This window comes from Orbicella franksi, chromosome 1 (assembly GCF_964199315.1).
Source record: "Orbicella franksi chromosome 1, jaOrbFran1.1, whole genome shotgun sequence".
Taxonomy (NCBI): Eukaryota; Metazoa; Cnidaria; class Anthozoa; order Scleractinia; family Merulinidae; genus Orbicella; species Orbicella franksi.
Window position 1 is genome coordinate 4,444,442 of NC_138145.1, and position 16,790 is coordinate 4,461,231.

Here is a 16,790-nt window from a genome sequence, read left to right on the forward strand (position 1 = left end):
GAGAAAGAAGAGTCACATTTGGAGTGTTGTTTTGCGAGGAAACTCTTAACGTGCTGGTGGATTGCTTTGTCAAGATTTTGACAAGAAAACATGAGAAAGACTTACAACTTATTTGGTCACTGAAACACGATACTATCTTCAGAAACTGATGTTTATCGAACTCTTGAACCTGTTCTTGCCACGGATCGGTATTCCGTATGTTGTGAAGATGGCTGCTTTTAGCTCGTGCTTCGTACAAGCCACAAATGCACAAGATATTGCTGTGTTAAAGCGCTGTCGGCTAAGAACCTCAGACACTGGTATTTGTGCTTTAAGGAAAGTAATCAGAACTTTTTCTGGGTTCATCTACCAGGAGCTTACCACTTTCTCACATAACAGCTTGAAATAACTTTGTTTGGTTTGCCTCGTGGCATGTTGTGGCCCTTCAGAGGCAGCATCTCAACTTGAATCTTCGATTCTCTAAACCGCTGATATATCACAGGATTATAATGTTGTTTAGATGGATTATCGCTCCTTCCTCAAGCCATCTCGTCAAATTCATGAAAAAAAAATCCTTAAACAAGTAACGATGTTCTTCGCACAACAGCACTGGTCTAACACTACGATGTCAATATAAATAACGACCGCTTTTTTTCCCCCAGAAATCGCTCAATTCTCCGTACTTTTGTGATCCAGTACGCAAATTTAGATACGCTGTAACGCAAGTTTTCCTTGCGTGATCTATTTAACAAATAAAGAACCCTAAGCCGTGTATTACACTGTGATAAAACACGACGGGCATTTGAGAACACGAGGGAAATGTAGAAAGCACGAGCCGCAGTAATCTGCGCGCACTGGTAGACCCGACTCGCGTACTCGAGAGATCAGCGGAAAACAAATGAGAGCGTTTCTTTTATTATTATTTCTTCAAGTGCGCCTTAAAGGATACTTTGACAGCTAAGAATGGTGACGTTTGGTTATCAACACCCTAACACAAGTGTAGATGTAGAATCTCATAAACAAGATCGTATAATTAAATTTCTTTAATAATGTTTTATCGTATGAGCCGGGCATGATGCCAAATAGTTTTTCTTCTATTGTTGGACTAAAATTCGAATTATTGACAGCATTAAACCAGTCGATGATGTTTTTAACAAAGCTCTTAACAAATTCGCAATCATTAAATGTGTGATCGATTGAATCATGTTCAGCGCAATAGAGGCATTCATCATCCGTTTTGATTCCGTATCTAAAAAGTTCCTTTTTTGTTACAACAATTCTATGAATAAGTTTGAATTGAAATTCTTTTAATTTTGTTTCCTTACAAATGTTTTTCAGCGAGGTAAATATTTTTTCCCATGTCTCCCCATCCAACTGCATGGTTTGATTCCATTTCGTTGGGCCAGTTTGACACCTTGTGTGAATTTTTTTGTTAATTAAACAATAGAAGTCCCTAGTTTTGGCTTTGACTAAGTTAATTTCTGTCAAGTCGTCTAGTTGGAAAAGAGGGTTGTTCTCGATGTATGGTTCGCTTTCTGGTGCTAGCCACAACACCAGAATCCTTGATTTGTACCCGAGACGAGGAGCATCCCCGACCTTTTCATATAGGAGTTTTTCGCGGGTTTCGAACATCGCGCTTACAGTCGATTGCACCGTGTCAAGTTAGTTGTTCTTTGAATTTCTGATGCAAGTACTCAATATCTTACCGCAGAAATGATCTACATTGAATATATTTAAAAGTTATTACAACACGGGGTATTTGGGGTATTTGGTAACCCATTCAAGCAAGAACCCTGGCCGAACAGGGCTTAACTTTGTTGAGCGGACGAGACGTGGTGCTCTCCTTGTGATATTATGACTCTACGTTGGATGATAAGCCTTATCACAGGTTTCAATGCCATCTTGACGGGTAGGCAAAGCGGTCCGAAATAACAGTGTTTTTATGGGAATCCGATGGCAAATAACTTTTTCCAAAATCGAATTTTACAAAGTTTGTGAATCACAATGTTATAATAAGTAGGGAAGTAAATAAGTACAGTAAGTAAGTAAGTAAGTAAGTAAGTAAGTAAGTAAGTAAAGACTTTATTTATACTGCAAAAATGGATCAGACAGAACCATAGGAACTGTCTGGTATTGACCCATGTGCATGCAGTAACAATAAATACTTTATATTCTCTAATAAAAAAAAGAAACAAAATAAATAAATAATAAATTTTTCATTTTATATGAGAATTTAGAAAATTATCACTTAAAAATTCTGAAATACGTCCATCATGCATTACGAATAATAAGAATAAATTTGAAACCCATCATATAAAAAATATATAAATACATTTCTTGATTACTTAACCAGGTTACACCAATGATTTTTTCGATCCTCTTCAAGTAAGGTTTGATATAGCTTTGATTTAAAAAGAATCTAATTTGGACAGGCCTCGGAGTTAACAGGGTAGACTGTTCCAGTCTTTTGCTGCCGAGAACTCAAATGTTTTTTTCTCCAGCTGTAGATTTTACTCTTGGAATGTTCAGAGTGCTGGTATCTCTAACAGTTGTTGTGTGCATCTCTGCTCTTCTTGTAAGTTTACCCTTTAACTGGCTGGGACAGTTCATATCATTGATAATCCTGAAAACTAAGAGAAAGCGTAAATAATGTCTCCGAATTTTTCAGGTTAAAACTCCTAGATTGTCACGTAGCTCTTGGCAGCAGCTTCTTCTATTGCTCTGCAGGCTGATCCTCATGGCTTGGTTCTGTAATCTGTCAAGTTTACCACGAAGTTTTTTGGACAATCCATCCATACAACACATCCATAACCAAATATTGGGAGCATAGTAGCTTTATATATCTTGAGAGGTACCTCTGAGCTAAGAAAATTTGTCAACCTCTCAGTCAAAAGTTTCAGCTTCAGATAAATTCTTTTGCAGATGTACTCAACATGAATAGACCAATTTAAGGTGCTATCAACATAAATTTTAAGGTACTTTTAGGATGAAGCTCCTTTCAATCTGTGATCTTGTAGGAAAACATCAAGTTCACTAGCTTTACCAATCGCATATTTTGTTCCAATTTCCATGGTTTTTGATTTGCCACGATGAGGGACCACATCATCGTGAACCAACCACTCACGAATTTTCACCAGATCACCGTTTAGAAATGAACAACCTCATCCATATCAAAATGTGAAGCATGGATTTCAGTATCATCAGCAAAAAATATTATGGATCCATTATTACTTGCTTTGGATATGTCGTTGTAGTGCTTAGTAAACGGGGTTGGTCCCAGCACACTCCCCTACGGAACTCCATAGTATATAGGGAGGGTCTAAGATTGAATACCATTTACCATGACGTATTCCTTCCGATCCTTTAAATAACTCTCTCTTCCATAACCCATCTGTACCACTTATCCCTGCATTTTTCAATTTCAACAGAAGAGTTCTGAGATTTATGATGTCGAACTCTTTTAAGGTCCAGTAATGCAGCTGAATTTATTCCTTTATTGTCCATTTGCAATCATCAATGAGAACAAGTAATGCTGAAGCACAAGATGAAAACTATTCTCCTAAGCAAAACCCTGTAACTGCCTATTTGCAAATTTCTCTAAAACCTTAGATAAGCAGGGAAGCACAGAAATTGGACGGAAAGCGTCACATGAGGTTGTGTCCTTAGCTTTTGATAGGGATGTAACTTTGGCGATTTTCCATAAATCAAGGAAAGCACCTCGTCTGAAAGATTCATTGAATAGATATGTAACACTCGGAGCTATCTGTCCTGCAGCAAGCTTAATAGCTCTAGCTAGTATGCCATCAGACCCGGTAGCCTTGGTTGGATTTAAACCAATTAGTGCTTTATACACTTCTTCATTATTTAAAAGCAACCTAAATTGTAAGGTTGAGTCACTGCCATTCACTGCATCAAACAATGGAACAAGAGGCTCAGACCTTCTTTCTTTGTCCGGGTATGTTTTTATCAAAACAGAAGAAGCAATACTGTTAAAATGGGAATTCATAACATAACATATCTGCTGCTGGTCTGTGATCACTTGGTCTTCAGTAACAATCTCAGTGATACCATACGCTTTCTTCTTACTTGGAAGAACATACCGAATGGTTTTCCAGAAGCCTTTTGGGTTGTTTCTGTTTTCCTCCAATTTGTTTGTGAAATAATTCCTTTTAGTTTTCCTTAGAATGTAGGTTATTTGATATCCAAGTAATCTGTATGATTCCCATGAAACTTCATCACCTGATTCAAGAGCTTTCTTATGGAGATGATCACGACGTCTCATGAGTTTTAGACTGGAACTTTATATCCATAGATAAGTGTTCTGTCTGATCCTCTTTTTCCTAAGTGGAAAATGCTTGTTTAAAACATTACTGAAGAACTCAGTCCATGTTTGGACCCTCTTATCGATGCTCAATTCTCCTTTAATTTTAGCCCATGGGATATTCTTGATGTCATCTTCGAAAGCAGAGTAACAGCCATCACTCTGACTTCGAGTTGTTATAACATAATATTTATGATGTTGCTTTAAACTTGGAATAATCCCATAAATGGGAATACGATCACTGATTAAATTTTTCAGCGCTCCTGATTTTGAAAACACATTTGGAGTGGATGTTAAAATAACGTCGGTCAAGGATGAAGAACTAGATGAGATCCTCGTAGGATTGGTAATAATTTGCCTGAGTCCAATGACTTCCATGAAATTCTACAGCCCTCATTGTCCGCAGTGAAGTTTTATCAAGCAGGTTACAACTGATTTCTCTAGTGATAATAAACTGCTTTCCTCGCCGTGATTCTGATTTTAAAACATCATCTAGATAGCCAAAGAAATCAGGACAAGAAGAGCCAGGAGCTCTGTACACACAGCCCACGAGATAAGGAGAATTTTGAATCTTTATTGCACACCAGAGAACCTCAAAGTTCGTCACCTCCAAGTCTCGTCGATGTTTAAATTTAATACCATCAGCGATGTAAAGTGCACACCATAGGCGGAAGATTGCATTCACCAAGAAAAATACTAGATAATAGTACCAAAATACTAGGTGGAAGATTGTATTCAACAAGTTTCAAGAATGTAGCTTGGTTAGAAGACGCCCACTTAATTTTTCTAAATTTTCCATACATCTGTCTGTAAATTTGGCTGGGTAGACACCGCGGCGCGGAAATAAAAATTGCAGACAAATGTATGGAAAATTATAAAAATTAACTTAGTGAATGCAATCTTCCACCTAGTATTTTAACATTGCGATTCACAAATTGTATAAAATTCGATTTGCAAAAAGTTATTTGCCATCGGATCCCCATACAAACACTGTAATCTCTGACCGTTTTGCCTACCCGTCAAGATGGCGTCGAAAACCGTGATAAGGTCCTTTTTTTATTTCTAAGATCTTTCATTAGGTAACAAAGAAAGAAAAAAATCACTGATATTACCTGGGAAAATAAAGAACGAAAAAATAAGAATGAAAATGAGTATCGGATTATACTTGCTTTGCTGATCGGACAAGAAGCCGTACTTTCTTTATAATTGTCTCGGACGAGGATCACCAATAACCTCATGAATGTTTTCAACGGTGTTACATCTCCTCGTGCATTCTCTTACCGTTGCGTTTTGCCATTGGGATTTAACCTTAACTTAACCTATGAATTAAAACCTCAAGTCAGTGGAATCAAAATTGTCACCGTTTACAGACGATCCAGTTGTAATTAAATATTGCAAGTAAAATGTAAGTATGCTTGTTAAAAATCACATAAAGTAGCTGGCTGCACTTAAGTGGTCACTCAAATTTCAAAAACACACACACAAAAGAATCGCTCTTGCACCCTGTCAAATTAAATGCCTTATACTTTTTCAGGTTCTCGATTTCCCTAAAATAATATATTGAAAAATATAACATTTGAAGTTATTTGTTGTTATCGTTTGTTTTTTGGTGATGTTTTTGTCGCTTGTTAAGTTTCAGATAATTTTATGTTAATATTATATCATATGACTTTTTTTGCCTTTGTTGATGTTGTCGCAGATAATACTGTCGCTTATTAAGAATTTTTTCAGGCACGTGTACAAAAACCGCATAACTGATATATCACAACTTGGAAAGGCTGGATCCAAACTTGAGATCTACACATTGTAAGTATTTTTATACTAACCTTGTTATCGCTTATGAAAAAGAAATCAACTAATCACAACGTATGGCAGATATAATCACTGGCCAACGGTAAAAGCGCAACACGCATTAAATGAATTCCTTCTCAACTTTTCAACTTAGCGAAAGTAAAGACGGCCCGTTAGAAAAGTGACTGGGTGGTGGGGGAGGTGGGACTTTTTAGCTTGCAGGAGTTTTTCACGCCCATTGCCTCTAGAGGATTTTTTTTATTCGGGGTCAAGTCCCCTACAGGAATTTTGGGGCGGGAGGGGGCGAGAGTGGGAGGGTATTCTACACTCGCAATCTTAATCTTGACACTCGGCACAACCTGATTGCCTGGAAGTGGCTTCGAAAAATTATTTTTTACCCTTTCATTTTTTTACCTTATAGCACACAATTTTTTTTTAATCATTTTTAAGCCATGGTTATCTGTATGGGTTTTACTGCAAGGATGTTTGGCTACCAGGGTCCATGATGAGGTTGCTGCGCACAAAATGCATTAGCCTTGAAAGGGAAAAAGTCCGTTTTCGTAATTGTAGTGAAATCCAGGTGAATGTGGATTCCACCAGGACCAAGAAGTTAAAACTGCATTATAAAGTGACAGCCAATTGCCATTCAGGCGGGTTCAGTTTGTAGGCCAAACAATGCAAGTCACTCTGCAAGAATTTTTGTTTCCTTTTACTTCTTCTTTGCACGATTTTTTTTTTCAGTCACCCTCCCTTGCATGAATTTTGTTTTCGTTTTCTCCCCACGCCGCTCCCCCCCCCCCTCTTCACATTCCTTATGGTCCGTTCAATAACAATAATAATAATAATAATAATAATAATAATAATAATAATAATAATAATAATGGTCCGTCCCTTAACTTGGTAGAGCAAGTTTATTACCGGTCGTCAGAAAAAGGTATCACGCATGCACATGTATAATTATTGTATTTATTATAATACCCGAAGAATAACGAAAACAGGGAATATATCACAGATCTGGAACATATGTGTTTACTCAGCATTTTCCTGGTCTGGAGAACTAAACCCTGCAAACCCGTTGAATTATTCTAGAGGAAATACTACAGCATCAAGTGGTTTTACAGTTAAACCCTCCCCCCACCCGAGATCATAAATAATGACCAATCCCTATATTATTGATTGCACTAAGATGTCCTGGCAATTTTAGCGCGAGCCAGCATCTGAACAAAATCATTTCCAGCTGCTATGTAGAAATGATTCGTTCGGTTAAAAGATGAAAGAATAAAAGCGGACAAACCAATATCGACAAATCAACAGTCAAATTAGTAATTCCAAGCGAGCCTTACGATGTACTCTTTTATCTTCACTCCCCTCCCCCGACTCCATTTTGCATTGGAGAAAGGTATTCGAAGTCATCGTTTAAGAAAAACATCTTCTGGGGAAGGTCTCACAAACAAATGTGCATGTAAATTAATCGTACTAAACATAAACGTTTTTTCTATCGACACTTGCCTTTCAGGTCACTGGATGACAATCAGATTAGTAACCTACCACCAAATGTATTTCAAAATGTATCGGTACTTGGAATTCTGTGAGTCTATAAAAAAGTGCATTTAGGGGCTCAGTGATGAGCCCATAGTTGTGAACAGTTTGGGTTTGTTTTGAAGTTTTATTCAGTGATTGAATAAGCTGTTCCTTCACTGACCCTCTTCACTCGTTCAGCCAAAAAAGGAAATTATGAATCATGGGTTATTTCAGAGTGAGTATTAACACAGGACATATATCATGATAAGCAATGCCAATGGGAGCCTCGTTGAACTGAATTCATGTGAATTGAAAATGCAAAGTATGTATGAATTCCGTCCGTGCGCCTGTAATCTGGCATTGGAATTTCAATAAAGTCTAATATGAATTCTTTCTGACGGCTAAAGGTCAGGGAAACTGGGAGACCCATTGGACTCAAAGAGCTTCTTGAAGCTACGAAATGACTAAGCCACTACAGCGAACACAGCAAAATGGGACTTTCTCAGTTTAAGATCATGCCTTATTATTTGAGTTTGTGACCTTGATCTGACGAAGAGCTAACACTCGAAACATCAGCTACAGCGGTTAATTCACTTTTCACCCCCAACCTTTATCATTGATAAAATGGCTATGAGTTTGTTGCTGATTGTATAGCGCCTGCCGCTCCCTTGACATTTATAGGGACTTTAAGATATGGCACGGCTAGGCTGTAGTAGGGCGGCAGATAATAAAGATCACTTACGGTGACGTCATGACGCGCGTACCAGTACGGTTTTCCCGCCGTAGCCTTGCTTTCTACTACAAAAAAGTGCCTGGTTTCACGTACTCTTCACTACGTGAGTATAAGCATGCTGTTTACTTCTCACTTTAACGCTTTTTTCACTGTTTGAACAGCCTAGTTTGAAGATAAAGTTCTCAATCATAAAAATCAGTTCTAAGATGATTGTTTCCTTGTCATTTGTACAGAAAATTTGAACGATTTTAACACCTACCGCAAGGTGATCAATGCGGTAATATTAGTATCGGGCCGAACAGCCTTAGACAAGAAAGCTTCGTATGATCTAATCTGAGCTATAATTGTTTATTACTGTTCAAAATGTATTTCATTATAATCGAAAGTTTTGTATTTTCGGGCTTATCACGTAATCGTTGAACGAACAACCTGTCCGTGTTGAAATCGAGTTTTTCTTTTTATATCAGAGTTTATATTTTGTTTTGTGGTTGGAATTACAGGCGGTTCTATCAAGTTCTAAAAGGCAAATCTGAGTTCTGGGAGACGTAAGACGGATACAGGAGTAGGAAATCATTGTCATTAATTAAGTCTATTTCGTATGAAAGTAGAATAATCTCTGGTTTCCTTGAAAGTAGTCATTTTTGTAAAGACAAGTAGAGACTGCACATACCGTTGCCTTACAGCAAAATCTTAAATCATTTGAGTTTGGCGGGTAAAACACCGTTGTCAGCCTAGTTCCTCACAGCCAAAGTAGCCGTAGTAGTGATTTTGATTTGCTGCCCATTGATCAACTTTGTTTTTAAAGGCAACAATTAAAGCATCTCTATTCATCTATTGGCTCTTTCCCTTGTCTTTATGTTTACAGTGATCTGTCTTTCAACAATATTCGAGCAATACCAAACAAAGTTTTTAGCGGATTGCAAAATTTATCAACAATGTGAGTATTGATATGATTTGTGGCCAGACAAATAATAAATAAACATAAAGTCAAAAGAGACTAAAACAATGCTATATAGCTGGCGTTTTTCCCGCTACAGCGCGCCCATTCATTGGCTGGTTCATGGTCACATAACGTCTAACGATGAAACTGTTTATCGCCAAATGCCATGAGCGGGCAACATTGCGAAAACTATGACGTCAAACGGTAAACAGGGGCGCTTTCCATTCGACCAAAAATTCCGAAATTTTCGAAACGGGGACAAATGGTACGGAAATTTTTTGAGAAAAGTTCCAGAAAATCCGGAAATTGTTGAATTTCCGAAAAGCGAACCATTCAACCGAAAATTCTGGAAATTCCGGGATGAAAATCAATGGAACGGAAATTTCCAGGAAAATATGTTCGAAAATTTGGGCGTACCTCACGAGGTTGTCCTCTTCTTCGGAAATTATGCAAATTCGCAATTTTCTATTCAGCGCTAGTTCTTTTGGGCGCGATGACCGCGAGTTGGACATCTCACGCAAGGATGACGTCGACGCGCATTCGAAAATTGAAATACTTTAGAATCTTTCCACTTATATGTTGATAAATATTCGTGAAGAAAGCGTTTTATAAAAATAATGCCCCTGTGGTGTACTTGCTTGTTTTGCATAGGTTGGCTAAGAAATGCACAAAGATTTATAAAGCGTGCAGAACCATTGTACGGCTCATTAAACCCTTTGTTTTGCGACGTTTTCGCTGCGTACCGTTGTGGTTTGTATAAGGTCCACGCTGTTGTGGTCTATAAAAAGTCACGGTGTCGTCATATCAATGTTCTGTTTGCTTCTATATTTGCGATTTAAACCTCAAAGTCATTGAAAAATTCCAAGCGAACAAAACTGTGCGGCTTGTCGTTTTCCACACTGGAAAAGTCTGTACCATTCGCCCATGGAAATTTCCGGAAATTCACACCGGAATTTTTGGTCCAATGGAAAACGCCCCAGTTTACTGTTACCTACGAAATGTTGACCACTGTTGCAAGTGATCAGAGCATGCAGTTGAATGTGCCCTGATGTTGTCGCTGGAATCTCAACGGGAAACAGAATTTGTTTTGCGGGAATTTGTTTTCCCTGATAACAAATTACTTAATGACTGGTCCCTTGGGGAACAGTAAATTGTTTCCCTTGGATCTCAATGTTTCCCTCGACTTCGTCTCGGGAGACATTGAGATTCGAGGGAAACAGTAATTTTTTTCATCATGTTAACGTTTCTCAGATCACTCGTGCAATAAGATCTTCAGTTTGATGTTTGGAGTTTTCTCTTTTTCCTATTTTGGAGTTAAGTGATTCTTAGCTAGCTGGTCGTTACCCTTTATGAAACTAAAGCGGTTGAATATATGTTAACTCTTAAACTTATCTTGAACAAAAACTTTCTTTAGTAAAGAATTTTAAAACGTAACAGCTAACAGTCCTAAGATCTTAAGTCTTTGAAAACGTTTTTTAAGCTTACGTTTCACTGAAACGTTTGACCAGAAAACGTTCTTATTCAAGATAGTTCGCAATCCTGGTTACTCCTCCATTTTTAATTATAATAAACTAAAACATTTCTTTGTTCATGAATCCCTAACCATATCTGTAAAACCATAATTTAGTGCAAAACACTTTGCACAAGAATTGTTGTATAATTTTCTTTGTCTTCAAAGGTACCTAAGCTTCAACAAGATCGCCCAAATCAACAACCGCACATTTGCTGGACTCAAAAACCTACTTGTTCTGTAAGTTAATTTAATCAATGAGCCACGATCAAACAGTTCGACGTCACTGTCAACAACATTTGTAAAATATGTAATATTTGGAAACTAGCCCAAGGGATAACGGCCATCCGTTTCACATTCCTAAAATACAGTATAGGGAGGTTGAAGCCCTACTTTATTTACTTTCATTAGAATGGCTCTCTCATTCAATTTTGAACCGAATGAAGTGAGCGTTGTTCCATAGTCAATGGCTTTCCTATGACAAGATTCGAAACCATGACCTCCTCAATACCGGTGCGTTACCCACCAAGTTGAGCCAGTTGAGCTGTGTATGGAGTAGGTTAATTATAGACTCTAAACCTTGTGAAGTTTTTTTATGTTTTTGGTGAATGGCCAGGCCACCCTAAAAAGGGAGAGTGCAATGCCTGCCAGTCGAACAGAACTAGCCCGTCAAACAACGACGGTTCACCAAAAACGGGGGTGCACCAGCACGTCAAACTCACCGAGGGATCGAACCCCGCCCCTACAGACAAAAAACATAAAGACAAACGAACGAGGGACGAACAGGCAATAAACGTCGGACAACAGGACAAACATACACTGTTTCAGAGCAACGGCGAAAGGTGACCAAAAAAGGACACCTGTCGACAGACTAATCCTATAAACATAGGTTCGCCACCAATATGCAACCAAAACAAACCGAGACCAGACAAAAACAGTCCAAACAGTCCAAATTCAACAAACAAACAAGATCCAACAAACAGAGCCAAACAATCCAAACTCAACGCAGCACAGGCAAAAACGAGAGAACAAAGCCAAACGGAGTGGGCAGCAAAACAGGAAGCACAACCAACGCAAAACAAGCCATGGGAAAAACGGGACGACAACTTGGCAACAAAGGACGGACAACAGGCGTGGGAACAGGCGAACGGAGACTAGGCAATGAGCGATATGGAGCAGCAGCTGGACGAACAGGGCGATTGGGCAGAACAGAACCAGACCAAACTCGAGGAGGAACAGTACTTGCAGAGCGACTGGGCATAACAGGAGACGAAGCAGCAACGGAACTAGCAGCACGAAACTGCGGAACGGCAACAGGCGTAACGGGACTTGAAGAAACAGGCAAACCAGCAACGGAAGCAACGGAACTAGAACGAACAGGCGAAACAGCAACGGAAGCAACAGGACAACTGGACTGGACAGCCGGAACAGCACCGGAACTAGTAGAGCTGACGGCAGGAACAGAACCAGAGCCAGACGAAAAACAAGGCGAAGACAGATCAGCAAAGTCAATACGTGGACGAGACAGAAACGGGCAAGGCGGAAAACAATCAGGCTCACACACGTACTTAGGAACATCAATGTCAGCTAGGCCACACGTAGAAGCAGCAACAGACGAAGACGGGCGAGAAGACAAAACGGATGAAACAGCACATGGAGCAGACTTAATGGTGGGACGAGACAACAGCGAAGCAGCATAACCAGGCAAAAACGGAGAGCGAGAAGATACTACAGCGGACTTGGCACGAACCATTTGTTTAACATCGTACAATTGACAATCCATACATAGACACGCGGGCACAGAATCATAACAAACAGGCTTAACTGGAACATCCATCACAAACTCAACAATAAATCCTTAAACAAAAAAAAAAAAACTCCCAGATGCTCACCTAAGCAGGGACTTCCTAGCACAAGTGCGTTGATCACTCTGGGAGACAATTTTCAGGGACCTTACGAATTTACTTACAAATAGATCAAGTGAAGCTCAATAGCTATTAATACCTCCTCCTTATTTGCCCATCTATTCATATAAAATCTTACGTCATTATTTTGTTTTTCTCAGGGCGCTGATCAAAAACCATTTGACTTGTATCCCTAATGGCGCTTTCGCCGAAACCTCTTTGCAATCTTTGTAAGTAAAATAAATAAAGCAAAATTTCATCAGCGATGATAAACATACGAAATAAACATATGTAGTCTCTTTTTTATACCTTTTTCTGAGGACATAACTTATATATCAGAACCGCGCTAATAAGCTGGGCAACGACGACAACTCTTATGTCGTTAAATTGTGATGTTTACTTTGACTAGCATACAGTGTAAGCCAATGTAATTACGCTAATTGATTCATTACATGTTTGTTATATTTGTCGCCTGTTACTTTCAGAGGGGGTGAATAGGTCTTCAGATCGACGGATTTGGCACAAATTGTGGATTTTTTCGGTGAATCGAGCTGATTCGCGGATTTCGAAAACACAGTGGATCGTGGATCAGCTGTGAATTTTGGCGCGGATCTCGGATTGTGCCTGTCTTGATGTTCGGACTTGGGTCCTAAACCAAATTTGGATCATAGATCTTTCTTCAGCCTTGATCGCTGTGTTCATGAGTTCATCCAAATTATTTTTTTTTTCGAACAAAGCTCATTTAAACTCAGGTTTGAGACTGTTATTGGAATTGTACTGTTATAGTCATCAAACGTTTTGCCTTCTTTACTATTAAATTTTGTGCGAAATTAACAATGGCATTCACATTTACCAGTTTGCCTTTAAACTTTTACACTTCTGTTTCTGGACGTGGTTGCGGTGTCGAATTTGAACAAAACTATTGGCGGATCGACGGATTTGGTGAAAAAAAGGAACGGATCGGCGGATTTGCATACCCCTATTCACCCCCTCCCTTTCAGTAATTGATGAGCAACTTCACTTGTCCGTAGGTTCCTCCATAGCAATGCAATCAAACAAATAGACGGCAAAGGTTTTGCCCGACTCGGCAATCTTCATTTGTTGTAAGTAGTCTTGCAATTTAAATAGCATTGTTTGAATTAAGATTTCATGCGTTTAGACTCAACCGAATGGCGAGGATTGTTACTGGAAAAACATCTCCGCTATGTTTCGTTGCATTTCTGCTAATACCACAAATTTTTATGAACTGCCAAGGCCAAATGTACAACTGAAGGATTTTGACAGAATCTGGACCATATGTTCAACTGTTGGACATTGCAGCTCCAGAAAACAACTGGAAATGCTAAAATGGTGGCAAGTAATTAATAATGGTAATTGAACTGAGTGGAGTGCAATTTGGTCTGAAATCACAAGTATGATTTCAGACCAAAATTGTACGACACGAAGTTCAATTGCCACTTTATTAGATCCATTTTGAAATCACATAATTTTATCGCCTTAATTTTTAGATATTTGGTGTATCGTTCCAGTAGCCGGTTTGTTAAAAAAAAAAAAAAAAAAAAAACGGAACCGGAAACGCTTTTACGTCTCATTTAGTATGCAAAACGATGTCATGTGACGAAAACTCATCCGAGCATGACAAAGAAACAAGCGGTTTTGAAGTCAGAACGAAAATAGTCTACTTCAGGTATAAAAGTTCAATTCTCGTCGCCTGAATCAATGATGGAAGGTCTTTCTTTCTTCTGTGGTTGAGGCTGAGACTTTTTATTGTCTTTGGGGAAGGAATTTGAAGGTGCATCCTGCGTAATTCTGCGATGGATTTCTTTAGAGTTCTGAAACTCCCTCGAGTGCAAGATGCCCAGTGGATGGTACGTTTTTTTCTTTCATGCCGTTTAATGGCATGATTTTGAGGGAGTCCAGCTCGTTATCATCTCCGTTTCTTTTTGTGACCTCGGCGAAGGACTCAATACTCAAGACCTTGTCAAGTTCTTGTGGCGCCATTTGTTTCAAGATATTTTCAAGATGGCGGGACTAGCACCAGCTTCGTAAGACGTTCATTCATTCGCTGTTTCGTGGAGCGGGTCGTATTTAGACTATGTTTATTCACAGCGACAGAGTTGAGCTCTTTTGTTGCTTCGTTTGAAACTACCGGAAACCTGGAAACATTTACCTTCTTGAGATGGCTCTGAATTTGTTGTTGTGTGCTTTTCGTTTGTTTATGTTTTACTGGACTCGCTATCATACGGATCTTGATCAGATGTTGAAGAAAAATCGCCAAACTATTCGTCAAAATGGACACTGAAAGTTGGAAACTTCCATTTAAGTAGGTCTTCAACCTGAAGGAGCTCATAATCGTCATTTAGAAACTGTAATTAATTAAATTCGTCAATTTTTTTGGAAAAAAGAAAACAACAACACAGTTTTGGCAATAGTAGTTGCAAAATTCTCCACACAATGGATTTTTACCTTTCATTTTCCTGAAATTTTACTGATTACTTTAAACTAATATTGAAATCTGATTGTTTGTTTTGTTTTACTGTCCCATGCTCATTGGCTGAGAAAAAGATGCGATTTAGAGCAAAAAATTGTGCGATTCGTGAATAAATCGCACCACTGAGAGCCAATCAGATTGCAAGGATAACCAGTGATTTCAAAATGGATTTAATAAATGGAAATATTCCAATTTTATGTAGTACAATCAGGTATTTTCACGCATTGCTCTTTCCAAGTAAAACTATATCGAGCTATAATATATAACAACGATTAATTAACAAAAGTTGTATACATTTCTAATAACATTATTACTGATTCCTTTTCAGAACATTATTTGATAATCCGTTGGAATATTTACAAGACAAAATATTTGATGAAATGTCGCACGATGCGAAAGTGTAAGTAGTACACTACTACTACCACCACCACCACCACCACCATCATTAAAATTCAGACTAAAACAATAGACCTCAGCACGAGGCTCTGGGAAATAAACCCCACAAACTCTGTAGTTATTCGCCAGAACCTTGTGCTGATATGAGGTCTATTGTTTTAGGCTGAAATTTAATATATCGAAATTGGTCTATTACTTTGCGTATTACACTCCACCATTATGGATTTTCTTATTTTTTCTTAAAGTCAGAGAATATAGTACATTGACGAAAAATTATCCAAAAAAGGTAATAGAATGTTAAAAGTTACTATGTCTGCACAAGAGATTATCTCTTGGTCTGCAATAGTGCACAAGAAACCTGAAAATTACGAAGAACTTTTTCAAAAAACGCGAAATTGACCTGATGCAACATGCAGCCGCTATGAAAATGTCAAATGACATGGAGAGTCATGCCAAAATTTCGACGAGTAATGAATGGACCTGACCCCTCACATTTCAACCTTTGATTAAAAAAAAACTCAGCTGGGAACAATTTGGCATGACATGCCATTGAACAAGAAACGTTACGTTTCCCAGGTAACCGTAATTTGACAGGAATATGTTTTTTTAATTGATTATTAACAAATTAACAAAATTTTACCTTTCTCTGGTAAGTCCTTAAATACTAAAATGACCGTCATTCAAATGAATTTTTGGGTGCCATGAAATTCAGTAGATAAATAAGTATATAAGCAAAGATCTAGAATTCATAACAATCACAACCAATGAATTAGTGACCCTGAGTACTTTAAGGGTGAACAATTGCCCCCAATTGTAGCATACAAATTGGAAGCGTATTTACAACGATTAAACGATTTTTAGGTCTTTAACTTGCAACAAGCTTCGCCAACTACCTCGAAGGAAATACTTGTCAATGACTATGTAAGTATATGCTAGAACTACGTTGCTGGCTAGATTGTTGGAGGCCAAATACAGCAGCAATAGAGCACGTTCTATATATCAGTATTCTAACATAGTTCCGAGGCTTTCCGGACAAACTTCTATATCTGGTTGTGTTTTCTTTGCATCCAAGTCTCTTTTGGGCATATTGAGGGACAAAAGCAACTTCAAGAGTTTCCATTTTGTCCTGAAAGCTTCGGAACCATGTTAGAAAATTTATCATCGAACGTAGTCTCGGTGAGACGTTTTCCTTATCTACGGATAA

At 38.4% G+C, this 16,790-nt stretch overlaps 2 protein-coding genes across 5 annotated transcripts in view; one reads left to right on the forward strand and one right to left on the reverse strand.

Moving 5' to 3' along the window:
• LOC145486414 (uncharacterized) overlaps nucleotides 1–16,790 on the forward strand; it is a 47,642-nt gene that overhangs the window by 20,199 nt on the left and 10,653 nt on the right. For 3 of the 4 annotated variants that reach the window (XM_081465100.1, XM_081465076.1, XM_081465083.1), the window contains 8 exons: nucleotides 6,032–6,106; nucleotides 7,608–7,679; nucleotides 9,211–9,282; nucleotides 10,964–11,035; nucleotides 12,861–12,929; nucleotides 13,731–13,802; nucleotides 15,519–15,590; nucleotides 16,448–16,507. In XM_081465100.1, coding sequence (XP_081321226.1) covers nucleotides 6,032–6,106; nucleotides 7,608–7,679; nucleotides 9,211–9,282; nucleotides 10,964–11,035; nucleotides 12,861–12,929; nucleotides 13,731–13,802; nucleotides 15,519–15,590; nucleotides 16,448–16,507 — 564 coding nt within the window. The remainder of the gene's footprint in view (nucleotides 1–6,031; nucleotides 6,107–7,607; nucleotides 7,680–9,210; nucleotides 9,283–10,963; nucleotides 11,036–12,860; nucleotides 12,930–13,730; nucleotides 13,803–15,518; nucleotides 15,591–16,447; nucleotides 16,508–16,790) is intronic. The other variant, XM_081465090.1, reaches the window with a different exon arrangement.
• LOC145486437 (uncharacterized) lies at nucleotides 2,938–5,835 on the reverse strand. The gene has a single exon (XM_081465112.1). The coding sequence runs from the start codon at nucleotides 4,259–4,261 to the stop codon at nucleotides 3,539–3,541; it is 723 nt and encodes a 240-aa protein (XP_081321238.1). The 5' UTR covers nucleotides 4,262–5,835; the 3' UTR covers nucleotides 2,938–3,538.

Coding starts and splice junctions, on each gene's coding strand:
- LOC145486437 (XM_081465112.1), bottom strand. CDS start 4,261: ATGAGACGTCGTGATCATCTCCATAAGAAAGCTCTTGAATCAGGTGAT.